Source organism: Solanum dulcamara, chromosome 6, assembly GCF_947179165.1.
Source record: "Solanum dulcamara chromosome 6, daSolDulc1.2, whole genome shotgun sequence".
In the NCBI taxonomy this organism is placed as follows: Eukaryota; Viridiplantae; Streptophyta; class Magnoliopsida; order Solanales; family Solanaceae; genus Solanum; species Solanum dulcamara.
Window position 1 is genome coordinate 19,035,768 of NC_077242.1, and position 26,657 is coordinate 19,062,424.

The 26,657-nt window shown below is 36.4% G+C and overlaps 3 protein-coding genes across 4 annotated transcripts; 2 read left to right on the plus strand and 1 right to left on the minus strand.

Moving 5' to 3' along the window:
- The first annotated feature begins 342 nt into the window (after nt 1-342).
- Nucleotides 343-3,472, plus strand: LOC129892548 (pyruvate dehydrogenase E1 component subunit alpha-3, chloroplastic-like). Its single transcript, XM_055968130.1, has 3 exons — nt 343-803; nt 1,272-2,052; nt 2,955-3,472. The coding sequence occupies exons 1-3, from the start codon at nt 558-560 to the stop codon at nt 3,230-3,232; spliced, it is 1,305 nt and encodes a 434-aa protein (XP_055824105.1). The 5' UTR covers nt 343-557; the 3' UTR covers nt 3,233-3,472.
- A 1,179-nt stretch (nt 3,473-4,651) lies between these two features.
- LOC129892550 (rhomboid-like protein 14, mitochondrial) lies at nt 4,652-7,300 on the plus strand. The gene is made up of 2 exons (XM_055968131.1): nt 4,652-5,056; nt 6,288-7,300. The coding sequence occupies exons 1-2, from the start codon at nt 4,838-4,840 to the stop codon at nt 7,059-7,061; spliced, it is 993 nt and encodes a 330-aa protein (XP_055824106.1). The 5' UTR covers nt 4,652-4,837; the 3' UTR covers nt 7,062-7,300.
- Nucleotides 7,301-8,362: 1,062 nt separating this feature from the next.
- On the minus strand, nt 8,363-20,689 carry LOC129892551 (F-box/kelch-repeat protein At1g16250). Of its 2 annotated transcripts, none has more exons than XM_055968133.1 (3): nt 20,470-20,689; nt 19,025-19,600; nt 8,363-9,329 (listed from the first exon to the last, which is right to left on the minus strand). In XM_055968133.1, coding segments are annotated over exons 1-3 (1,149 nt in total). In that variant the 5' UTR covers nt 20,472-20,689; the 3' UTR covers nt 8,363-8,758. The 2 variants fall into 2 exon arrangements, with proteins under 2 accessions (XP_055824108.1, XP_055824107.1); XM_055968132.1 differs by having other exon boundaries at nt 19,025-19,596; nt 20,470-20,672.
- Between the last annotated feature and the right edge of the window lie 5,968 nt (nt 20,690-26,657).

Below are 26,657 nucleotides of genomic sequence, written 5' to 3' on the forward strand. Positions count from 1 at the left end.
TCTATGGGAGTTGAGAATTACTATGTATATTATTTCTTATAAAATTTTATGTACACGTGGACATTCAAGGGGGAGTATTATGCAAGTGATGGATGTCACCATCCAAATGGACCCGCCCACTTGCCAATTTGTCAAAATTGGCAACAAATTGCCTTCTTCTTTGCCTATATATGGGCGAGGTTGCAGAACAGAAACATACGCACGAAAAGAAAAATTATTTCTACTCTCTCTCTTACTCTCTTTTCTTTATTATTTTGCCAAGTTAAATTTATTTTCATAACACTTACAATATTTTCCTTCTTATTATTTTATAGCTATATGCTACTAATTTATATTTTTTTTGTCAAACCAACTATCCCCACAAAATAGAAGGCAATATTTAGGATGAGAAGACGAGAAAGCCGAGCAGAGAGCAGCCAACGCTCGTGACGGTTATTTCCACACTTTTGGTTTCTCGTTTCCTCCGCCTCTTTCTTTCTTTCCTTTTTATGTCCTTCAATTCTATAATCACACATTCATCTTGTTAATCACATTTCTTGATTTCTTCTAATTCATCCATGGCGACGTCTGCAACAAAAGTTTTCCAACCTTTGCCCCTTAACTCCACTAGATCTGCTGAAAAGCCCCTTTCTTTGGCTCAATCTCGCTCATCTTTTCTTGGATCATCCTCCTTTCATAAGCTTTCCCTTAAGAAGACTTTCTATCCTCATCAATCCCAACGCCGATCCAATAATGCTGTTGTCGCCGTTTCTGATGTTGTTAAGGAAAAGAAATCCAAGTCCAAATCTTCTAGCTCCAATCTGGTATCTGCATTTTCTTGATTCCCCCCCCCCCCCCTTTCTTTGTTGATTTTGGGTTCGCAAGCTCGGTTTTTCATTTGGGTCATGCTCAATTTGTTATTTTAGTAACTCCTTATATTATTAATGTCTCTTTTTTTATGGCGATTTAGTGCTTGTTTGTTTAAATTTCTCGTATAGAAATTCTGTTGTTTGCTAAACATTCGTCCTTTTTTGGATCGTTAAGTTTTTAAAGTGTTCTTTGTGTTAATTTAGTGCTTTTCTTTGATATGATATTGTAGTTGTTTGCATGATTAGGCTTGTTTGTGATCCTATTAGTTAGTTGTCTGTTGTTCCATCACAATTTTGATAATTTTGGCATTTGCAAGCTCAGGTTTTATTTAGTGCATAATGTTCTTAGAATTTCTCTTATAGCATGTAGTTGTTTGAAAAGATTATTTTTACTCAATTATCTGTGCCTGCTGTTGCATGTAGTTGATTACTAAGGAGGAAGGATTGGTTCTGTACGAGGACATGGTGTTGGGAAGAGCTTTTGAGGACATGTGCGCCCAAATGTATTACAGGGGCAAAATGTTTGGTTTTGTGCATTTGTACAACGGCCAAGAAGCTGTCTCAACTGGTTTCATCAAGCTCTTGAAGAAGGAAGACTCTGTAGTTAGCACTTACCGTGATCATGTGCATGCATTGAGCAAAGGAGTTCCAGCTCGTCAAGTGATGAGTGAGCTATTTGGGAAGACCACGGGCTGTTGTAGAGGCCAGGGTGGATCGATGCACATGTTTTCCAAAGAGCACAACGTTCTTGGTGGATTCGCTTTTATTGGTGAAGGAATCCCAGTGGCCACAGGTGCTGCATTCACTAGCAAGTACAGAAGGGAGGTCTTGAAGGAGGCTGATTGTGATCATGTCACTCTGGCCTTCTTTGGTGATGGAACTTGCAACAATGGACAATTCTACGAGTGTTTGAACATGGCCGCATTGTGGAAACTGCCCATTATCTTTGTTGTTGAGAATAATCTCTGGGCAATTGGGATGTCCCACTTGAGATCTACTTCTGATCCTGAAATTTGGAAGAAAGGTCCTGCCTTTGGGATGCCTGGGGTTCATGTTGATGGAATGGATGTGTTGAAGGTGAGGGAGGTAGCAAAGGAGGCTGTTGGCAGAGCTAGGAGAGGAGAAGGTCCCACTTTGGTTGAATGTGAGACCTACCGGTTCAGAGGACACTCTTTGGCTGATCCAGATGAGCTCCGTGACCCTGGTGAGTGTTCCATTTCCATTCAGTTCCCTTGCTCAATTATCTTAAATTCTTCCAGTTTACTTGTGTTATTATCCTCAATCCACTTGTTGCTATTTCTTTGATTCTGCTGCTTTGGCATCTGTGGTACCCGACAATGATTGTAGCCCATGTTTTCTAAGGCTTTGAAGGGTAAACCTTTAGTACTTAATAGATAGCTATTAATCGATAAAATTAACTTTAGGCAGCTTGTCTGAGGACTTATTAAATTCTTTCGACTTACATCTGGCTTTTTTTGTAGTGAATGCAATGAGTAACCAAACAATTTCTTAGCACATTAGCCGGCCACTTCTTTTTAGTAATATGTATGTCCTATGAGATGGTGAAGAAGTGGATAACCATTAGAAGCCTCAAAAATTGGCAGATTGTGTGGAAACTTTTGAGATAGTGATTTATGTGTGAGCAACTGTGTAAATGCAACCGTGGTAAAATGTGTGGAATGAGGAGCACTTCGATTTGATATTATAGTTTCCATTTACACTTAAGAATATAACATGAAGTATCTCGGGGACACCACTAGATGTATCCGCTGAACAAAAACACCAAAAAGGAGCTCAAAGCTCCAAAACTCCTTTGTAGAAATACAACAACAACAGCATACCAGTGAAATCCCACTAAGTTGGGTTTGGGGAGGGTAGAGTGTACGCAAATCTTACCACTACTTCGTGAAATTAGAGAGGCTGTTTCCGTAAGACCCTCTGCTCCTTTGTAGAAATGTTGTAGGATATATCCAAGTACCATAAGAGAATAAGCCTCTTAAACTCTATTACTTATCTTATTTTGGTGCACATGTACCCTTATATGTGGTCCACATATTTGGAGGCAATTACATCATTTCCTTGACCTTAATTTGTTCATTTTGGTAGCTGAAAAAAATCACTATGCCACAAGAGATCCTATCTCTGCCTTGAAGAAGTATATGTTTGAGAACAACCTGGTCAATGAAGCAGAGTTAAAGGCCATCGATCAGAAGATTGATGAATTGGTTGAAGAGTCTGTTGAGTTTGCAGATGCAAGCCCTGTTCCAGCTCGTAACCAGCTGCTAGAGAATGTGTTTGCTGATCCTAGGGGCTTCGGAATTGGTCCTGATGGAAGCTACAGATGTGAGGATCCTAAGTTCACTGAAGGCACAGCTCAGGTCTAGTTCTCAAGTCTGTGCTGTGTGGACTTGCACAAGATGGCTTTCAGTAGTTGATGAGAAGCAGGTTTTCATTTAGTAATTATTGATATTGATAGCATTTCTACACAGGTATTGATGTCTTTCGTTACTTTACAGTTTCAAATTTTGGTTCAGGGTTGTGTTCTCTTTATCTTGAACATTGTTTGTTAGTTGTACTATTCATGAATGACAAAACCTGAAGGGCCTTGCCTTCCTCTTTTTGCACATTCAATGGTTGTGAGTGTGTAGTCTCGTGGCAAGTCTTGTATCGTTAGTTAAATTTCTTTCTGGTTCTTAGCTCTGTGCCGTCAAGCTTAACTCTACAGCTTCCTGTTAAAGCTGGGTAAGAATTGTCTTCAGGAGAAACCAATTAGGAGGGTGCTGTTGTTTATAATATTCATTAGTTGGTGTACATTGTTGACAACAGTATTTACGTGGTTTGGCCAATATATATATACTGAAAGAAGAAATCAACACATGCAACCAGATACCAAAGCAGGACTCAAAAAAACACACAAAATTTCGAATCATCTCCAATTAATTCGACTTGCAATGAGGTTTTAGTCCGTCCATCACTGATTATTTGAGCCCTTTTCAAAGTACTTCGTACACCAAATTCTAAGTTTGGGCTGTTATTTAGAGAAATCGCATTGCTCTTTTGCTATCTTAAATTCGTGTTCTTCCTCCATTTTAGGCGCAGATTCAACAGTTATGGAAATAATCTCTGGCAGATAAAAATGTTTGCATGCATAAATTTCACACTGTACTAAGCACCTTTTTTCTTAATAATAGATAGAATGAAATAATATCATAACGTTTCAACGACTAAAAAAAATGTTTTGGTGCACATGAATTCACAAAAAGAATTGATGTTTAAATGGAGAAGGGCATCCAAACTTTTCCAAAAAAAGAACAAAAAGAAAGATGTGTACACATTTTATAGGCATAATACATAAAAATACCTTTTAACTCGATTTTAATTAATATTTATACCCTCCAATTTTGGGTGTATAGTAGACACTTAAACTTATATATAATTGAACAAGTAGACACACAAGTCCTACATGACATCCTACATGATAATTTGTGGTGATACATTCTATGTGTACTATGGCACGTAAGACGTGTGTCTACTTGTTCAACTTTATACATGTTTAAGTATCTATTTGTGTACACATTCAAAGTTGAAGAACACAAAAGTCAGCTAAAACCAAGTTAAAAGACACATTTATGTATTATATCTATTTTATAATAATGGTATCATTTTCTCAAGGCATAATATATAAATATGATTCTTAACTTGGTTTCAGCTAGCAACTATGATCTTTTAACTTTATTAATGCATAAAAAGACACTTTAACTATTAAAAAATTAAACAAACATACAAATTCGTCCTATATAACATACAATTTTATATTTTTGTGAAATGGCAAAACTAATTTGGGAAAAGTAGAGCAAAGCTATTAAACCTAGAGTTTGGTCTTCACAAGTAACAGAAGCATCTGGAATGTTCCGTAAACGGGAAAAAGATTGATTTCACACAATTCGCCTTCGCAGTAGAATCTTCGCAAATTCCTCCAAGAATTAGGTATGGAGAGAGGAAGGGGAAATTGGGGATCAGTTTCTCGTGGTATGATTCCTCTGCTAGTGCTGCATACAGTGAGCGAGTATTCCAGAATAGACAGAAAACCCCCAATTATTGCTGCACTTCTTGCCTCTAATACCATTATTTACTTGAGGCCCAAATTTCTTCATCGTTTCCTCCCCACAATCGATCAAGTTTGGTTTAATCCTCACCTTATCCTGAAGGTAATCAACCCTTTTTGCCACTTTAATTTTCAGTGATGATTATGTTTCTTGCTGGACACCATATGCGACTCAAGTTTGATTTTTTTCTTTCTTGAAGTTAGTTAGGGTTTGGTATGAATAACTGACTGATACTAATATTATGGGTGTGTTTGGTACCAAGGAAAATGTTTTCCACATTTCATGGAAAATAAGTGTGTTTTTACTTATTTAGGAGGGTTTGGTACGTAAGCAAGAGAATATTATCCAAAAAAGCATTTATATGTTATCTAGGAAAACACTATAAAGGCGGGATAGGATGGGGAGTGGGCATTTGGGGGTGGGATGGTCAAGGGGTGGGAGTTGCGGGGATTGGGTGGGTGAGAGAAGACAATAAACTTGAAATGTCTAACTTGTTTTCCTTCCCTTAGAAAGTCATTTTGCTCATTTTTAAGGAATTTGTTTTTCTAGGGAAAATAGTTTTCAAACATTTTGACCAACTAAATATAGGAAATTTGGAAACCAAACACACCCTATATCTGAAAATTTTAACTTGATGATAACCATGATGGTTGTTTGAACACAGCAGAGAAGAACTGTTATTTCATATATAAAATAAATTCATTTTTTCTTGTAAAATAAGCTTAGCACGTGTAAAGGTTTTCTTAAATGTGGATGAACTTATATGGCTTCTATCATGGCCTAAAAAATCAATTCCCTCTTTGAAGATAAAAGAAAATGTAGGTTTCTTCCTTCTAGCAGTAAAACTCTCGATAGAGTTATGGAGGGTACAAATGATAATAGATCAAAGGTGTTGCCTCTATGTGAAGTTGTTGGTTATAGTATTCATCGGATGGATATCTGAGTTTTGTATCCAGAGTGGACGCATGAGTCAATCTATGTTGCTCGGACTCTTCAAAAATGTTGATGGGTGTGTGTTGGATACTCCAAAATTAGTGCATTTTTGGAGAATCCAACACGGGTGCAGCAACATTTTTGGAGAACACGAGCAACATAGGTTGCAACCAATTCAGAGAAATCAATTACTGTTACTCTCTTACTACCTGCTTAGTTGATTTATCACGTTTTCATATTGCTGGTGCCCTTTGAGTACAAATTGCTTCTATGATTTGACACTAGTAAGCAATATGTGCCATATTAATCTATTTTCTAGAGCTTTAACTGTCATCCATAGTTTTGGGAGGTCGAATTTCAAACTAATATGTTGGCTTTACTTTCGCTTTTGCTGGTGCAGTACAAGGACCTCACGCGATTCTTCCTGTCACCGTTCTTCCACATAAATGAATCTCACCTGGTGTACAATATGGTTTCACTTTTGTGGAAGGGTATTCAGTTAGAAACATCAATGGGTAGTGCAGAGTTCGTATCAATGGTTGCAACCTTAGTTGCCATGTCCCAAGGTGTCACACTGTTGCTTGCAAAATCACTTCTGTTCTTTGATTACGAGAGACCCTACTACAATGAATACTCTGTGGGTTTTTCTGGTGTCCTCTTTTCCATGAAAGTTATCGCCAATGCACAATCTGATGATTATACATCTGTATATGGACTTATGGTTCCTACTCGTTATGCTGCCTGGGCAGAACTTGTTCTCATACAAATGTTAGTCCCTGATGTGTCATTCCTTGGCCACCTTGGGGGAATACTAGCTGGCCTTCTTTATTTGCGATTAAAAGCATCATATTCAGGTCTGAATCCAGTTAGACAGTTAATGAGAGCTTTTAGCCATGCACTGAGCTGGCCTTTAAGATTAGTGAAGAGCTTATTTCGAATCCAACCAAGAATTACTGGGAGAGGAACTGTTGGTGGGAGGATTGCACGAGATACACTTCATACGTGGAGATGCGATGCATGTACATTTGATAATTCGGGTAGGCTGCACGTTTGCGAAATGTGTGGCACAGGTCGTACCGGTGGTGGACCATCATCCCCTGGTCCAACAAGTGAGATACATGATCTATCTTTGGAAGAATTAAGGCGTAGGAGGATTCAGAGATTTGGTAGATAATAAGGCATATTGTTATCAGGTGTAGATGGAAAAGCTATTCTAGCATGTTTTGATGTCATAATCGCATTCATCTCGATTGTAGATACTTGAAAATATACGAGAGAGAAAGGGTTTATTTTCCCTCATTTTTCTTAGTAGATTAGATGATTCTGCTAAGTTGATATTGTGTTTTTACCTTTTCATTTTGTGGTGTTTTAAAAGGTAGTGTTGGATAAACATAAACCTACTTTCTCCATTCACTTTTATGTGTTTGCTATGGCTTTGCACTCTCTTTAAGAAATAATAAATGTGTGTTTTTCAATAATGCTCATATAGTCTTAGGTATTGAAAATTAATTTGGAAAATGAGTAACTAATGTTAAGGGTAGATATTGGAAACTGGTTTGGAAAATGAGTAACTAATGTTAAGGGTAAAGCATAAAAATTAATAATACTCTCTTCGATTTTTTTAGTTGTCATGTTGCTTTCTTTTAGAGCCAATTTAATTAACTTTTAAAACTAATTCAGATTATATTAATTCGATATTTTAAAATAAAAACCTAGATATTTAGAGACTGCAAAGAATACTATAAATTGGAATTTTTTCATATCAAGATGATACATCTTATGAGAATCTTAGTAGTTTAGTTAATTGACTACCTGGACTTCCACTTTATTGGTGAGGGTTCGGTTCCCCATATTGTAATCCCCTCCCTCGTCCCCAATTTTAAAAAATAAAGTAAAATATTATACATCTTAAAATGTTAGTCAAAGTTTATATTGTATAACTCTCAAAAAGAAAACTGTAACAAATAAAAATATGCGACATGTATTTTTAATAGAATGTACAGGTAAAAGTGAATATAGGGGGCCATTGATCCCTAGTAAAAAGCTACAATTTTTTTCAAATATTTATCAAGGGTGAGTTAGTAAGATTCTTTCTAAGAATGAGTAGTTTATTAAGCTGTGTTCAAGCTAAAACACTACTAATTTTGAAATGGAATGAATAGTTGCAGAAGGGCAAGACATTGAGCTCGTGAGTCGTGGCCTATCATTATTCGATTAAGAACTTTGAAAGCACGAACTTCATTCCATTTGAGAAGTATATTTACCTTGAATGTGTACTTCACCTAGACCTAAAACCTGGTAAAATCTTCTAATCTTGTAACACACATTCTTTAACTATTGCATTGTGCATTGTCTCAACAACCCAACAGGCAGAACTGCTGCTGCTGTCTCAAATGCGTGAAAACAATATGCACGTTGAGGTTGATGAAGTATTAAAGCCATGCAGATTATCAAAAGTGAAATTCAAGAACGGCGAAAGAAAGCCAGGAGATGTAATTCAAAACAACAGAACAAACTCAGTATATTGACTTTGGGGGGAGACGTTCCTATGGAAACAGGAAAAAGAACCACTGAAATGGAAACTTAGAGCATTCATACATATTTTAGTGATTCCATAATGTGCTATTCGAATAATCTACCACAATCTTACTGGAACTTTGCCGTGCCTGTCAATTGTTGCAGAATTCGACTCAAGGCCAGCAGCTTTTCCTCAATGTTCTAGATCCACTTCACTCGCACCAGTCAAAATTTAATTGAACGAATGATAATCTCCATTGGTAATACCTTTCTTAGCCGATCATTAGAGCAAGGTTGCAATGTGTTCGTCATTTTTACAACAAAACATCAGCACATAGGAAATAGAACCTTAAATCACAAAGATCTTGTTTCCATGGATGCACAACCTAGTATGGAGCCAAATGCAGGCTCACACATTGGTCTGATCTCCCTCCACCTTAAAGGTAAACTCAGTGGGTTGCACACTCTAACTGTGCTCAACTTCACAATGTTAAACTTCCCGGTCCCAGATTCCTCCCATCGCAGCACTCTTCCTCCCAAAACATAAATTTCATTTCTCAGTGCAACAAATCCATAATCAAAAACCTCTAGAGGCCGCGGATGGTCAGGTAGAATCACAGGAGGTATCAAACCTCTATGATGCCACTCCCTGCTATCCACATCCCTGGTTTTAATGGAGCTCCCACCCCAATCTACAACTGTGCATATATGACCACCATCAAGCACCTGAATTCCCAAATGCATGGCCCTGGAAAACGGCCAAGTATCATCTACACTCAGCCATGTTCCATCGGACGGATCAAAAACAACAGATGTCTCCTGCTCTAGTAGCCCAACAAGGTCCGTTAGAACATAAAATTTACCATCGTATGGTAGGCCTATGCAATCCATCTGGGGACTTGGCAGCGGTGGTAGGTCTTCCCACCTGCAAAATTTTAAAATATTAAGAAAAACAGTACAGGATAAACTATAAACTTTCTGCTATCTTAGGATACTGTCAAATGAAATATCAGACCATCCTTTTGTTGCTTCAGAGAAAAACGGAATAGAAGTTGGAAGCAAAAAAGAATCTTTTTCAAGATAAATTAACAAGAGACATAGGTTTCTGAAAACTACGAGCCCAATGGCAAATGTAGTAAAAGCAAAAATAATTTATTTCCACTGGCCACTGATCTAGCATTAACGCGTTTTTGAGTGCCTGTTCCCATCACCTTTATACTTTCATTAACCTTTTCTCCTTATTTTTCTTTTAAATTGGGAAGTGTTTTTCATTTCATAAATATTGTATACGATGTATATGGCTCTTATAAGCTTATTTGGAAGTACTGTTTTCTCTTAAAAATAGTGTGCGCATTTCAATTTATATGACAGCGTTTGAAAGATTTAGAGACTGACTTTTGGAACTTGTGTTCTTCAACATGCCATGAGATTTCCATGGCTATTAAAAGATTTCATTAAAGAATAAAGATACATTGAGAAGTTTAAAGTTAAATTGTTTAACTATAGAAAGATGGTTTGCACCCTAAAGTTGTGTCACTTACACACTCATACCTTACGGGTGCCCCCCCCCCCCCCCCGGGGGAAAAGAAATCCTTATTTGAAGTGGTATTATTTTCACCCTGAAACATACAAAGCCAGTCATATGGTACAGGATGATTCACAAGCGCCTGCCACGTCATTGCAAGCCTGTACACCGTGTGACTTCTTTTTCACCATATGACTCTCATTTCTCTCTTCCTCTTTACCTGAAAGACTCCTTTGTTTCCCAAAAAAACCAGTCACACCAAATTCTTCTTCCTCCATTATTGATACAAAAATCAGCACTCACCTTCTCCAATAGAAGAAATTCACCATGTTACAGCAACTTCAGCCAATTTAATCTTTTTCACTATCCACAACCAAATCCGTCACACACACACATGGATTTCACCACCCCTCTAAACCCCCACACCACCAAAAATTACAACACCATCACTACCAGATTTCACCACCCTCCACCCAACCTTCCACCACCAAAAGTCACAACACCACCACCACGTATTCCGGAAACCATCACCAAATATCACAGCAGCAGCACCACCACCAAAAATGACAATACTACCATCATCAATTTCACCACCATCCACCAAACCCACCACCAAAGAATAATTTGGTTATCATTATTTGTTTAGGAAGTGTTCAATTGGACAATTGGTGCTTGGCTAAACCATCAATGGATTTGTGCAAAATCAAGAGGAAGTTTAGAGAGAGAGAGAGAGAGAGAGAGAGGATATGTCCATGAAAAGCAAAGATTGAATTTTGTGCAGAACTTGACGTTTTGTGTGGTGTCGACAATCAACAAGGAAGATACAAATTTGAACAATTGGTGCTCGGCTTGGCAGGTTTGACAATTGGGAGCAATAAAGATTAAAGAGTGATCAATTTCTGAAGTTCACCAGAAAATTTTTACATTGGCAAACTCCATGTGTTTTTCTAGCATCTTTGCCGGAAATTTTTGCGGCAGATTCAACCCCTTAACCTTGTTTTCTGTCTCTCTCCCTCGCTCTCACTATCTAGACTCATTCTCCATCTCTCGGACAAATTACTCATTCCATCATCAAACAAGATAGGGGTGGCTGTTATAGGACAAAAATGAAAGTGAAGAAGAGAGGGTGGTGTGAAGGAGAAGAAGGGTGGAGCATGAAGCTGTTGAATAGAAGGTAGTGGGGACACAGATCTGTTTTTTCTTTTTCTTACTCTAATTTCACTCAAACGCCTCTTGTTCTTTTGTATTTAATTTTTTGCCACATCAGCATTTTGGGTGATAATAATTACACTTTAAATAAGGATAGGGGTGATAGATCACCCGTAAAGTATGAGTCTGTAAGTGACTTTTCCTGACAAGTTCAACTGATGTCTTTTTCCTTCTTTTTTTAATAGACTAATAAGGAAATAGTGTCACATAAAATGGAACATATAAGGTACTTCCTACGAAATATGAAATTGGAATGCAGATAAAGAGGAAATATTCTACCATATATAAAGCTATGACCATTCAAAAATTGCAAAATTAAATTTCTATGAACAAAAATATAATTACATGGATACTCCCATAGAAAATAATTTGGCAAGGAAATGTAATGGAACGATGTAGATTCATTTGCCTTCAAATATAAATTTTCAAAACTGGTAACTAATCAGGAAATTGCAACCATCTATAAATCCTAATATGTGAAATTGTTTAGTGAATTACACAAAGGTGATGATTAATGAGCAATTGGTTCCGTCACATCATTTCCAAGGAGGGAGTATAAACAATGATTCCCACCCTAAACAGTTGGAGGTTGCCGATTAGGATAGAGCATAGTAGGTAGTTGAGCTTTGACTCGCTTTTTGGCGAGTTTAGGCTTGGTGGGAGCCTGGGAACTATGTGTAATCCTTTTCAATTGATGCATCATTTCGTTGTTGTTACTGTTTCTTTCTCTGAATGCTATGTACTGCTTTCCTTATTAAGTGACATATTTTCTTCACTATGGCATTCTTTTTCGTAAATACTTTGTTTGTTGCACTTGAACGAGGGTCTTTTGAAAACAACTTCTCTACCTCCACAAGTAAGGGGTAAGGTCTGCGTACACTCTACCCTCCCTAGACCCCATTTGTGGGATTACATTGGGTATATTGTAGTGTTGTCAAAGGTGCGCATAAGCCCTAGAGCAAGGCTCAAAACGTGTTAAGCACTTTGTCTCACTTAATGTGCACTTAGTGCCGTCATTAATGTTCTAAGACATACTTTTATTTGCCAATGAGCCTCTTCTGAAGGGGTGACATGAAGCAATTGATATTTGATTTTATCGTATTTTTTGTTCATATAGTTTTCATTCATTCCTATACTTATTAGTCTTGGACTAAACATATATATTTGTATTTGTTTCTCCCTTGCGCCTTTTTTCATTAAAGCTCACGCTTTATTTGCGCTTTAAAGCCTCAACGGACCTTAGAGCTTTTTTGCTTTTGATAACACTCCAAATGACCAATAAATCTTTATAGGAGGATAGTTGAACAGTGGTGGTTGATATAATGACGGTTTTGATCGAGTGCATAAGGGTTCCATTATTTGTTTTAAGGAATGAAGCAGGAAACACCCGTGTTTAGAAAAGTGGGTGCTTCACCTCTTTAAGCGCGGTGAAGCAAAGCGATGCGAAGGACATGTGCTTCAATGGCATGAAGCGAGAGAGTGAGGATACGTGGGCGCTTCAACCCCATAAGCGTGATGCGAGCAGAAGCATTCTCTGCTCACCTTAGTTTTAAGATGGTCGATTTTAAAGAAATGTGACATTCAAAACATCCACATTTCGCGTCATTCAGAACTGAGCTAGGGTTCCAGCACTGTGAAGGACATCAACTTCAGGTAATTCCTTTCTTCTTTCTTCTTCTTCTTTTTTCTTCTGCTTCTCCATCGATATTCAAAATCTCCATATGTGCTTCAATGGCCTGCTAGGGTTCTTTTTCCTCTATTATCTTCTTTCCTTTGTTTTCTTCATCCGTTCATCTCTGTTTTCTACTTCAACACTTCTTTCTTCTTCTATATGCTGCTGAACTTTTAAATTATATGTTGCTGATTTTTTTTCCTTAACTGTGATTAAAATATGTTGCTGATTAATTTTTTAAAAATCGTAACAATGAATAAAAATGTTTGACCAGCCTTGGAAATATCGGCAAAGAGCTAGTGAGCACAACTGGACTGCAATTAAATGTGTGTTTTGTAACAAGACATTTAAAGGGGGTATTTTTCGCCACAAACATCTTATTAGTGGCGATAGCAATGTCGCAACCATACAAAATGCCTAGAGATTGTGAGAAAAGAAATCTATCTATCTAGCCTAGAAACACAATTATTTTTTCTCTTTTTTTTGTTTTTTATCGTATCTTTTTATGTATTCTATTGTAACAACAATAAATGACTCAATAATTAAATAGGTATTATTGTTCCAACTTCTCAAATTCCTTATTTACGGAGGAAAAAGAATTTGAAAAGTCTAGCAATTAGAAGAAATTCATATATAAAGTAAAGTTAGACATTGAGTAGTAGCCTGTTTGGATTGACTTATTTTTAAGCAGCTTATAAGTTGAAAACTGCTTATAAGTTTTTTAAAAATAGTAGGTATAGCGGGAGCTTAAGTGCACCGGGCTGCCCTTTTTTAAGTTGTTTTCAACTTATAAACTGCGTAAAATAAGTTCATCCAAATAAACCCAACTATTTATTGGGCTTATTTTAAGCACAAAATGACTTTAAGTTGGCCAGCCAAACACTCAAAAAAGCTGAAAACAACTTATAAGCCAATCCAAACGGCCTCTAGGTGAAATGGCACCTCTCTTAGACCATCATTGATATTTCCCCCCCTTTTTGGCATTTTCTCTATTTTTTCCTCATTTATGTGTCATATGAAAAAAGCTCAAAATTCACCTCGTTTAACTCTCTTAATTTGACTTTTTTGGTTTCTTTTTTCTTCCAAACATGCGATATAGAAGAAACTACGCAGCCGTTCTTCCATTTTGTGAATCTAATTGCCATTTTATTGAGTATTTACCTTCCATTAAATTATTTGAGTATTTATTTCCCCATTACTCTCAACCTAAGTAGATCAGACTCGGGTGTGGGTATCCGATACGGGTGTGGATCTAGAGGTCGGATTCTCTATGATCAAAATTTTAAGATTCGAGGATACGAATCCATGTATGGATATGGGTGTGGGGATTCGGCTAAAGATAATTCAAATATCTAAAATTCGATTTATAAAACCTAAATTATGAGATATTATGTGGAAAACTTGAGGAGAAAATATTGATCAATAGGAGAATCCTGGAAGGAGATAAAAGGAAAGCGAGTGACAATAGAAATTTTTACAAGGTATTTCATTTTCTTCAATTTCACATTAGTTTTTGTTTTGAGTACAAACATCATTGAATTTGTCCAAAATTTCTCCCTCAAATTTGGTCAAAGTACCCAAAACTAATTGACCAGACCGGGTACGGATCCCACACCCACACCCACGTCGTGTTGACACGGGTCCGGCATCGAAAGTGAAGAGTCCGAGCAATATAGCTCTCACCAATCACTCCATTACTTATCACCTGGAAGTTGAATATATACCAAATAACTTATTTCGTACTTTTGATGGCCTAGCCTCCTAAGCGTCACAAATATATTTTTGAAGAGCAACCATTTGCATTTGAACTTGACCAGAGTCACCAGACTATACATTGTTCACTTTTGAAGAACTCAACGAAGAATTTACAATTTGAGTACCAACTATAGACGCTAGCATAAATGGAATTCGCCAAGGGGAAGTTCGTGATATGGATTTTCAAGAATCTCTAGGTAATAAATGGGTTCCAACTTCCAACTCATCCAAAAATGCTCGACGACACTTCAAGAATGCAAATTGAACTAAGTCACGCAGAAGAATATTATGTAGAGATGAATTCCACTTCCTTTGCAAGATATTTTTTAAATCTTTTTTCTAATTATACTTTTCCCAAAATCAGTTTCTACTATAAAAAGACAAATCATATGAAATATTCTCCTACCTTTTGTAAGTTTGTAATATTTCTCAAGTTTCCTAATTTGATTAATCCTTAAAGCTGACATAGAACACAAAAACGGGGAAAGGATGCAACAATCTCTTCAAGTTGTGGATCAACCGATAGGAAAGGTCCTTTAGATTGTTACTTCCCATAGAAGATAGGAGATGGGGCACGGAAAAGAAGTAAGAAAAGCTACCATGATGTTGCCAAGGATATTTCGAGGGATAGTTCAACTGTTGTTATTTCATGGTAGGTATACGATGCAGGGCTCCCCTTCATTTGTGTCACTTATACCGACACTTTTGGAGCCTTCATTGAGGCCATAGGCCAAATTGGAGACTCCTTGATATCTTAGAAGAGCAAGAAGCAAAACCGTGTTTCAGAACTTCAACAGAATCAGCAATGTTCACTGTTTTCTCTGAGATTGTTTGGCTTTGTGGTTTACTCGCTGAAATTGAATTTCCTCGATCTAATCCCACTCCTCTCCCTGTTGACCAAACACATTGATGTGGACTGTCATTCTATCAGAGAAGCTGTAAATAAAAGAGATATTACTCTTCCACATATATCCTATGATCTTCAAATAGCTTGTTGTTTAAAAAATCTATGACGCATCAACGTCATCAGGTTTTGGCAGGCAAATTGATGTTTTTTGATCCACCAGCATCAAATTGAGGGGGGGGGTTAGCATGTTGGACAAATTCTAACTGTTGTACATATCTACGTAATAGGTCTAAATATTTGGGTAATTATGGTGTCAATTGCTTTCCATATGTAGGAGATATCAGGGATTAATGTTACATATTTTTAGAGATATTACAGCTAGGAATAACATATATAGGAGTGTATATAGCATATTCTAAGCATGCAAATCAGAATTCTTTCTATTTAATAGAAGAACTCCATTTCACAGGTTTTTGCTGAGCTAGATCCATATATTTCTGTTTGGAGCAGCTTTCTTGCACATTGTGCTTTTGTAACTTTGCATCTTCTTGATGCTTTCTAATATCATTTAATTACTTTACCAAAAAGAAAAAGAATTCTCCATTTAAGAGCATTCATATAGCAAACTTGACAATTCTTAGGCAAGTTGAAAATGCATCATGTTATGTCTAATCACCTCCTCGTAATACTTCTTCGACCTACTTTTACCTCTCTTTGTACCCACCATATCCAATCTCTCACACTTCCTCATTGGGGCATCTACGCATCTCTTCTTCACATGCTCAATCATCTCAGCCTCGCTTCCCTAAATTAGTCCACCACAGAGGTCACTCCAACTTTGTCCTGGATATCCCTCCTAGCATGCCCATACATCTATCTCAACATCCTTATTTCCGCAACTTGCATTTTCTGAAAGTACGAGTTTTTGGCTAGCCAACACTCTGCCTCATACAACGAGGTCGGTTTTACCACCACTGTAAAACTTACCTTTAAGTTTTTGCAGTACCTTTTTATCACACAAGACTTAAAAAGCAAGCCTTCATATCATCCATCCCACACCAATACGATGTGTGATATCATCACCGATCTCCCCATTACCTTGGATTAAAAATCCAAGATACTTGAAACTTCCTATCTTAGGCATGGCCTATGTATCCAACCTCACTTGCACACCAGCCTCATGTGTTGCATCATTGAACTTGCACTCTAAGGAGTCATTTGGTAGAGCGTATACAAATAGTATTGAATAGAGTCTATTAGTAATGTTGGGTTATACTGGATTATTTCTTATCCACTGTTTCGTTTGATGTATTAAGTAGTTATATATTTACCCATGCTTATCCATGTATTGTTAGTGTTAAAGTGAATCAAAATCCCACATTGGTTGGGGAATGAATTGGTGGTCTGCTTATATGGACTTGGGCATGAGCTAGCTTTTGGGGTTTTATGTGTCATATCTTTACATGGTATCAGAGCTAGGTCAATCGCCGTTTGGGCCCTCGATCCACGCTCCAATTAGGCATGGGTGTGAAGAGGGGGTGTTAGAGTGGGTCAAAGTACCACATTGGTTGGAGAATGGACTAGTGGTCTACTTATATGGAATTGGAAAATTCTCCCTTCATAAGCTAGCTTTTAGGGTTGAGTTAGGCTTACATGCCATATCTTTATCATTAATACCATAGTTTGTTATGTATTAGTTATACACCTTATAATACTGAATATGGTGTAAACTAATACTACATACAATCAAAATCCTACCAAACAAAAGTTTAAATAATATACCATGGCTAATACATGTAATAGATTTTCTAATACATCCTACCAAACAACCCCTAAATATTTTGTTTTAGTCCTACTCAACCTTAACCCTTTAGACTCCAGGATTTGTCTCCAAACCTACAAGCTAGCGTTAACTTTGTCGCGAGTCAATTAGTACAATGTCATTTACAAATAACATAAACCATTGTACCTTACCTTGAATATTCAATGTCAATTCATCTAACACCAAGGCAAATGGAAACGAGCTAAGAGTTAATCCCTAGTGCAATCTCATCTCGATTAGGAAGAACTATGAGCCTCCTTCCCCTGTTCTTACCCAAGTCTTTGCTCCAACGTAAATGTCCTTCATCGCCCTAATGTATGACACCGATACACCTCTAGCCTCAAGGCATCTCCATAGGACCTCTCCTCTCCTGGGAGTATGTCATAAACCTTTTCTAGGTGAATGAATATCATATATAAGTTCCTCTTCCTCTCCATAGTCAATCGCCCGACATGAATCCGAAATGGTTCTCGAAAATGGACCCACTATTCCTCACCTTCATCTCTACCACCCTCTCCCAAACTTTTATAGTGTGGCTAAGCAACTTGATACCCCTATAATTATTGTAGTTTTGAATATCACTGTAGTTCTTGCACAACAGGATCATTGTACTCCACCCCCACTCTTTGGGCATTTTGTCGTCTTAAAAATGATATTGAACAGCCCAGTCAGCCATTCCAAACCTACCTTGCCTCTGTTCTTCAAAAACCCCAACAGAATCTCATCTCGCTTGGTCGTTCTTCCCATGTTCATCCTACGAATAGCTTAACCTCCTCAATTTTATACACCTACAGTACCCAAAATCACGACACCTCTCGAAGTGCTCCAAATCACCTGGCACAATGTCCCTGTCCTCTACATTCAACAGAATAGAGCTCCCATGAAAGTCAAATGTTTTACATGGTTAGTTGCTAGAAGGGCGTGTCTTACACATGAAAACCTTCAAAAAAGGGGGGTTAACATTTGTAGTAGGTGTGTGCTATGTCAGAAGCATTATGAAGATGTGAATCACCTATTTCTTCATTAACAACTCACTTCTAAGATCTGGAGCTTCTTATTTAGTATTTTGGGCGTCAAGGAAAAGTTAGAACTTATATGGTGGATTATATGGAAAGAAAGGAATGGACCGAATGGTAGAATTTTTTTAGAGCGAATAGGAATGTGTAATCAGTATTAAATACAAATGTATATCTTTTTACTTTATTTTTTGTGCAACATGGAAACACCGTTGTAATTACTCAGCACTAGCTTATTGCTGATTCCAATATATACTACCTTTAACAATCAAAATAATAATATATGGTGAAACGAAAAACTAAAAAATGCAGAAACAAGAGAAGAAGATATATAGTCTGGTTCATAAATCATTTTCAGTATACTTGCAATTCCATTTTGAGATCTAATACTCCTTGGTTGAAGACAAAGTATTCAGCTCAAGACTAAAAGGATAGACTTTAACAGCTCTACCAATACAAACAGGTATTCCACTCGAAAGAAGCAGGCATCAAGACAAATATTCACAAGGCATTCTTGTACTCCATGTATTCTGCTATATTTCATATACCTAGTCCCTAAAATAATCTTGCAATCTCGACAATAATTGGATAACTTGTGGTCCAAATAAGAGCATGATAAACTACTTAAATACCCTTATCTAAGGTTAGTTCTGTATTCAAAAAGCCATATTTCCTTTAATACTTAAAATGCACAAGGGAACGCTTGATCTAGATCATTAAATGTTGAAGCAGAAGTAAGACAAATACAGTATACCATAATTTTCTAAAACATACTTGTCTGTCAGTGGATTATAAACTTCAGCAAGAGCAATCCCTCCTCCCGATGATGTGTTGCGCCCTCCAGCTACATAAACCTTACCAGAGACAACACTGCAGGCGAAGTGAGAACGTGGTGTTCTCATACTTGCAACATTTCTCCACTCTTTTCTGAAAGGATCAAATTCGAAAACTTCATTTGTCGTCAGGGCTCTTTGATGGGGAAATACTAGATCACGTGCTCCATATGTGCCACCAATCAGAAAGAATTTATTCAAGACACAGGCACATGAGAAACCAAGGTGCTCTTGGTCAGGGTGGCTTGTGGGTATCCTGGGCAGAGGGTGCCACCTAACAGCTTCAGGATCATAAGCAACCCATTGATTCTCAGATCCTCCAGTGAGAACAAACAACCAGTTTCCAGACCATCCTTCTCTAGCTTTGTAATTGGAATACTCTGCACTACGGAATAGCTTTCTCCATCGTCTACTTACTGTTTCAAGAATACCATGATATCCATGTGATATCATTGCTAGACATCTCAATGCCAAATCATCTGGTAGTCCAGGTATTAGCGGTTGATCAATCGGCTGCCTACAGAAAAGTTACCTCATAGATGACTTAAGAGTATGAAATAGAGGTGGATGAAACAGAATGCGGATGCAAAGTTCAGGATTTGGAATGTGACATCAGAACAAGAGAATAGTGATGTATGGTGGTTTTTTAGTGTAGTTTGCAGTGTCGTTAGCACTGGGCCCCATGTAAGTACAAGAAATTCTATAAGGTGAAGGAATAACTTTTGGGCTTAGGAACCCGTCACGAGGGGCACAACAGAGGAAAAAACACCACGAAAAACATAAATTTCGATCAAACCCTAGTTCATATACCTCAATGTTATTAAGGGGATTAAAACAGATACTGCATTTTCCATACAACATAGAATCCAAAACTTAAAAATCAGATAATGAAGCACCCAGTTTTCATTATCATGCACCAAGACCATGGGTGAATTTATGCACTAAAATTGGGGCACATGAACCCGTGGTCTCTGCATAAAATTAGGTATTTTATGTATATATTTTCTAAATTTAGCATAATATTATAAACCCATCCTACAACAAGGCAAAACGGTGCACTTGGTTGAATGTTGAGTTATTTACCTAGACAGGTTTAGGGATCAATTCCCACAAATCATTTTTTCCTTCTTTCTTTAAGAGGCGCACCAATGTTCTACAAATAACAAATACTGGATTCGCCTCTGAGTCCAAGACAATACCACAGCACAAAAACCCACAACAATAAAATGGCAATCCATCAATCAAATGAATTTCAGATATCTCTTTCTTTGACCCAATTGATGTAAACCCATTTTAATAATCTTTGCAAGACTACCCTTTACTGTAATTGAAATAATCAAAGCTAAAAAAAACAAATACAAAGCGATGAAATGGAAACTTCCTTACATTAATGAGGTCACTCTCTAAGAGCTCGAAATTTCCAGATACTGGGAATCGGTCAAGAAATCCAGATGGTTCAAAGGGTTGTTGATGTGATGCCTGCATACAAGTAAAACTTCTGGCAACTCCAAGAAGAACAACGCCGATTTTCTGGTGGAAATTATAGAAGTGAAAGAGGGCTTTATAATTTGATTGGGTTTATCCAGGTTATTCTGACAGCTTTTTTTAATAACCAAATGAAAAGGAAAAGTTTATTGATACACGAAATAGTACCTCAACTTGTACCATTTTGCAAAGCCGGCTCTACAACTTCTAGTAATTCTCAAATGAATACATTCATTTTATCGGAAGTATATTTTAGACGCCTACATTTTGCGTGTTTTTTTCACCTTCGCTAACGTGAATATATAGTATTATGTAAAATATAATATTATAAGTTATTTGGTTCGCAAATTAAGTTATTATAGAATTATAATTTTTGAATTAATTAATTTTATTTCTCGATTGAAATAAAATAATATTAAGTTTGATAGAAGGTGGGATATTACAGAATTTTAAGTTCGGATAAGGGTTTAAAATACTTCTCAACTATTTGAATTGGTACAAAACTATCATTCATCTACGTTTCAGCCCCCAAATACCCCTGACGTCAACTTTTTGGCTCAAAAACACCCTTGATATTAATCATTTGGATCATATTTTTCTTATTTTTAATAGCTCTTCTAAAGTAAAATTATTAAATATTTATTTATTATATTACCTAATCTAATTGGTACAAATTTAAACCTTTATCAAATAAATAATAAAACCATATATGATTCATATTTTGACCCAATATGCTTGAAAATAATTTTCAAAAAAATTATTAATTTCATGATATCTTCCTATATACCTATTTTAAATCGAAAAAGGGCCAAAATTACCCTTGAACTTCGAAAAATAGTTCATTCATGCCCTTCATTATACTTCAGGGTCAATTATACCCTTACCGTTATAATTTGGGTCAAATATGCCCTTGAGTATAATAAAGTGTCACGTGTCGGTTTCTCAGTGGCCAACTTATTTCCCCTCTTATTTTTTCATCCGGATCAAATAAATATAGATCCGACCCAATCAATTTAGTATTCGACCCATCAATAACATATTATATCCAAATAAACCTAAACCTAATTCATCAATAACGCTGCTCTCTCTCTCTTCTCTCTCTAAAAAATGCATACCATCTCTCTCTATCGTCTTCAACCTCCATTTCAACCCAATTTTGGAATCTGGTTCATGTTTTTGTATACCTCTGAAGCGAAAATGGCCTCAGCACAGAGTCTTTCACATCAGCCCCGATTCTCGTGGCTGATGAAAACTCGTTGTTTTTAACCTTACTAGTCCAATCAAATGGTAAAACATTTTCTTTATCACAAAGATTGGATTTTTCAGGTGCAGCATTCTCTTTATTATCATAAATAACTAGTTGGTTCTAAAGCAAATGGACACTCAATGCTTCTCCATCATTGTTGCTGCTACAATTTTGTCCGAGCTCATTTAAGGGATTATCATAAAGGAAATTATATGAATTTGAAGAACGAAGTGGGTTTGTAGTTTTCTTGAAGCCGGACATTTTTGAACACCCAATTTGAGAAAAAGAGCAGAACAACAGGTTATGAAGTGTAGTAAATTGAGATGTGCAGAAACTGCAGACACTGTGTTAGCCGGTGATTGATGGACACAGAGTTGAGTTTTATGTGTTGAAGAAACCATTTATGGATGAATTCTTGAAATTTTTGAGCTACAAGTTTGATACATGATAATATGATACATAAACTTTAAGTAGTAAAGTTTGATACATGAGAATATGATACATAAACTTTCATTTTATATTCGAGTTTGATACATGAGAATAGCTGATACTAAGTTGTAGATGTATCAGAAGCAGTAAGTTGATACATAAGTTGACTTGATACATAAGTTGTAGCTGATACATAAGCTGTAGCTAATATATAGCTGATACATAAGTTGTAGATGTTTCTACAATTTATGTATCAGCTGCAACTTATGTATCATCTACAACTTATATATCAGCTACAATTTATGTATCAATTCAACTTATATATCAGTTACAACTTATGTATCAACTTACTGCTTCTGATACATCTACAACTTATGTATCAGCTGCAACTTATGTATCAGCTGCAACCTATGTATCAAGTCAACTTATGTATCAGCTACAACTTATATATTAAGTCAACTTATGTATCAGCTACAACTTATGTATCAAGTCAACTTATGTATCAGCTGCAACTTATGTATCAGCTACAACTTATGTATCAGTTGCAACTTATGTATCAAGTCAACTTATGTATCAGCTACAACTTATGTATCAGCTACAACTTATGTATCAACTTACTGCTTATGATACATCTACAACTTATGTATCAGCTGCAACTTATGTATCATCTGCAATTTATGTATCATCTACAACTTATGTATCAAGTCAACTTATGTATCAGGTACAACTTATGTATTAAGCCAACTTATATATTAGCTACAACTTATGTATCAAGTCAACTTATATATCAGCTACAACTTATGTATCAACTTACTGCTTCTAATATATCTACAACTTATGTATCAACTGCAATTTATATATCAGCTACAACTTATGTATCAGCTACAACTTATGTATTAAGTCAACTTATATATCAGTTACAACTTATGAATCAAGTCAACTTATGTATCATCTATAACTTATACATCAACTTATTGCTTCTGATACATCTATAACTTATGTATCAGCTATGTATCAGCTACAACTTATATATTAAGTCAACTTATGTATCAGTTATTCTCATGTATCAAACTCGAATATAAGATGAAAGTTTATGTATCATATTCTCATGTATCAAACTTTACTGCTTCTGATAGAAATAAATTTACTACACTCCATACACATTTCAACTGCACAACTGCAGTTTTTGCATATTACAACTGCATATTTCAACTGAACAACACAACTATACATTCATCAATATTTCAGTAAAACTAAACATAATTGAATTCGACAAAATAACTGGACATTTGAAACACCATAATAGTTGTATGGATGCCACACTATAACCCCAAAAACTAATACACCACAAGTCTTAAGCAGTAAATACATCACCATAATTCACAAAAAATAATAACATTTCATAAAGCTAAATCAATTGTTAGGTCTCCTTCTTGGATTCAATTTTCCAATCCTCTCTTGAGCTTTAGCCTCCAACTTGCTGGTAGTAATTGCATCATTCCCTTGCCAAGCTAATCTTGTTAATGAGACTGGAAGATTGGTTGCCTTACTAACACAATTGTCGTCACCTCTAAAGCTTATTGCCCTTCTACCTGTTGGTTCTTGTGCTTTCTACCTTATTTGAAGTCTTGTGAAAAATTCAGAAATTACTATAGGCCTTAGAAAAGGGTCTTCATCATCTTCCTCAACTGAGGGATATTAAAACTTAGGAAATGGGGTGCTGCTACTAGGCATGGGTTGACTGTCTTGGGTTGGTTGGGGGGCTGTTAAGTTGATCTCTTCTTCAACTTGGGAATATTCATCTTCATCAACTAAGCCCCGAGTCTGTCTCTTTTTGCCTCTAGCAGGATGTCTTTTTTTAGCTTGTTGCTTGCCTTTCTTTGGCTACAAAAAGATGAAAAAATCATTAGAAAATAGTTAATTATACTAATATTAGATACACAACAGTTAATAGATGTGTTGATTTACCTTGCCACAGCCCCTAACATTATGATTTGGCTCTCCACAATTGTTGCAAGTCATCACTTTACCTTTCCTTGAAAGGTTCCATTCACCTTGCCTCTTAAGGACCTCATCTTTCCCTCTATCCCTCTTAATCCTGGGTCTGCCGGCAAGTTTGACCAAAGTTGGTGGTTCCATGGCCTGAGAAGGGTCAACATTCCAAAACTGTATGCCCCTAACCAGTTGCAACTTATGTTTATATGCTAGCTTGAATGCCTCCTTGCTATGATACCAATGTATCTCAGAAATAGAGTCAATTTTCTTGTGAATCATGGCCTTGATTGCATGTGGGCATGGAATTCCAGTAAGGTCCCATGTCCTATAAGTACACCGCTTTTGCCTCAAATTCACCACATGTCTATCATGTCCTTCTGTTACCTCATGTCCACTGTCTTCATTGCCATTGACCTTGCACACTTGGGCTATTTTCAAATATTCATTATACAACTTCATTGTATTAGGACTGACCAAACCATACCACTTACTCACAAACTCATCATTTTCTCTTAACCTATTCATCACCTTAATCTTTATATCATCCAACATTCCAATGATGGGCTTATACCTTGCTTCAAGTATCCAAGAGTTGAATGACTTAGTAAAATTGTTGTCCACTTCTTGATTCTTACAGACTGTATCAAGATAAGCTCTACATCATATTTCTGGAGGATACCTACTAATTAAGTCTTTTGCAACAGGTTCATCCAACTGCTTCATCTGTTCAAGATGGTCTCCAAACTCCTTAGCATAGGAGGACTATGCACCCCACCATAAAAGCTTCTTCAACTCACCTTTTCTCCACCTTTTGCACCAATTTGCCTCAATGTTCTTTACACAAAATCTCTGATGTGCTTCAGGCAGTACATTCTTTACTGCATCAACTAGTCCCTACATATAAGAAACAAACAATGCTAAATATTTACACAGATTTAAAAAAATAGATTTAAAAGCAAATAAAAAAAGCAGATTTAAAAAATAGATAAAAATATTGTAGTTTACCTTCTACATGTCTGATATAAAGGTTATTCCTTTGCCATTATGGAGTTCAAGTGAGTTTTGCAACTGTTGTAAGAACCAAATCCAAGTCCTCTTAGTCTCTTTATCAACCACTACCCATGCTAGAGGGTAAAATTGATTCATATTGTCTTGACCAACAACAACCAATACTTGACCCTTGGTTTTTCCTTTAAGGAATGTACCATCTAACCCAATAAATGGTCTTAAACCTTTCTTAAAACCTATTTTCAATGCATTGAAACAAATATACATTCTTAGAAATTTTCTTTTACCTTGAGCTAGTGCCTCCTTGGACAAATTAATGACAACATCACTTCCTGGATTTGATTCTCTCAATTCATTTGCATAGGCCTCCAGTTTTTTATAATTATATGTAAAACTACCTTCCAGAGTTTCCAAGACCTCTCTTTTGGCTCTTTTACATTTTCCTTCACTTATATTTAAATCAAAAACTCTATGTAAGTCAGCCCTCATATGTTTTATCTTGTATTTTGGGTGATCTTGTAACTTTCCCTTAAAATATTGAGCTATGATACTAGAGTTGATCAGTGGGTTATCATACACTACACCACAATCACTATGAGGAATTAAAGTCTTAACAGTCACCCCAACAGTAGTGTCATTATCGGATATGTGGCATATAAATGGGCATCCTACAGCATCACATGAATATCTCACCCTATGTGTATCACTTTTTTCAACAACTAACTTTTTTTTTGCCAATGCATAAAGTCTACAAAAATTCCTTGCTTCTGGTATGTCCTTGAAGGTCATACCCTTAACTAACTCCCTAAAATCATTCAAATTTTCAGTGATATCCCTTCTCTTGTGGGTAGCAAGTCTCTCTAATTCCTCACTATCATATTCTGGACATTCAAATGCCATACCATTATCATCCTCAGTGTCACTACAATCTGTCTCAACTTCAGTAACAAAATTAGGTACTAAAGAAAGTGATTCATCATTTTGTAGAACATGCACATTTGTCCCAACTTCATTAACAAAATTAGGTACTAAGAAAAATGATTCATCACTTTGTAGAATATTGGGAACATGCACAACTATTTCACATTCATCAGTAGCAAAGAAATGAATGACATGGTATTCTTCGGAGACAAATGATAATAATTTTCTAATATCTTCATCACCTTCTAATTCAAAGTACTTTCCAGATGGTCCAGAAATAATTAATTGTTGGACATCTACAAATCCTAAATGGAAAGTGTATTCATTTACAATGTCAATATAAGATAAGAGATCAGGATCATACTCTCTCCAACAGTGAACCCATTTCTTTTCATACAATACATGTGGTTCTCGAATTCAATCACCACCATGATGGAAGAATAAGTTGACTTTTATCATCTTAACAAGCTGCAATTAATTAGTAAGTAAA

What these genes read in the sequence shown, in the direction of transcription:
- LOC129892551 (XM_055968132.1), bottom strand. Translation starts at nt 20,568, where the DNA reads ATGCAGGCATCACATCAACAACCCTTTGAACCATCTGGATTTCTTGAC. An exon ending in TAGAGAGTGACCTCATTAAT is followed by an intron (nt 19,597 to 20,469) that starts GTAAGGAAGTTT and finishes TTCTGTAGGCAG; the next exon opens with CCGATTGATCAACCGCTAAT. An exon ending in TATAATCCACTGACAGACAA is followed by an intron (nt 9,330 to 19,024) that starts GTATGTTTTAGA and finishes AAAATTTTGCAG; the next exon opens with GTGGGAAGACCTACCACCGC.
- LOC129892548 (XM_055968130.1), top strand. Translation starts at nt 558, where the DNA reads ATGGCGACGTCTGCAACAAAAGTTTTCCAACCTTTGCCCCTTAACTCC. An exon ending in AATCTTCTAGCTCCAATCTG is followed by an intron (nt 804 to 1,271) that starts GTATCTGCATTT and finishes TGTTGCATGTAG; the next exon opens with TTGATTACTAAGGAGGAAGG. An exon ending in AGATGAGCTCCGTGACCCTG is followed by an intron (nt 2,053 to 2,954) that starts GTGAGTGTTCCA and finishes TCATTTTGGTAG; the next exon opens with CTGAAAAAAATCACTATGCC.
- LOC129892550 (XM_055968131.1), top strand. Translation starts at nt 4,838, where the DNA reads ATGGAGAGAGGAAGGGGAAATTGGGGATCAGTTTCTCGTGGTATGATT. An exon ending in ATCCTCACCTTATCCTGAAG is followed by an intron (nt 5,057 to 6,287) that starts GTAATCAACCCT and finishes TTGCTGGTGCAG; the next exon opens with TACAAGGACCTCACGCGATT.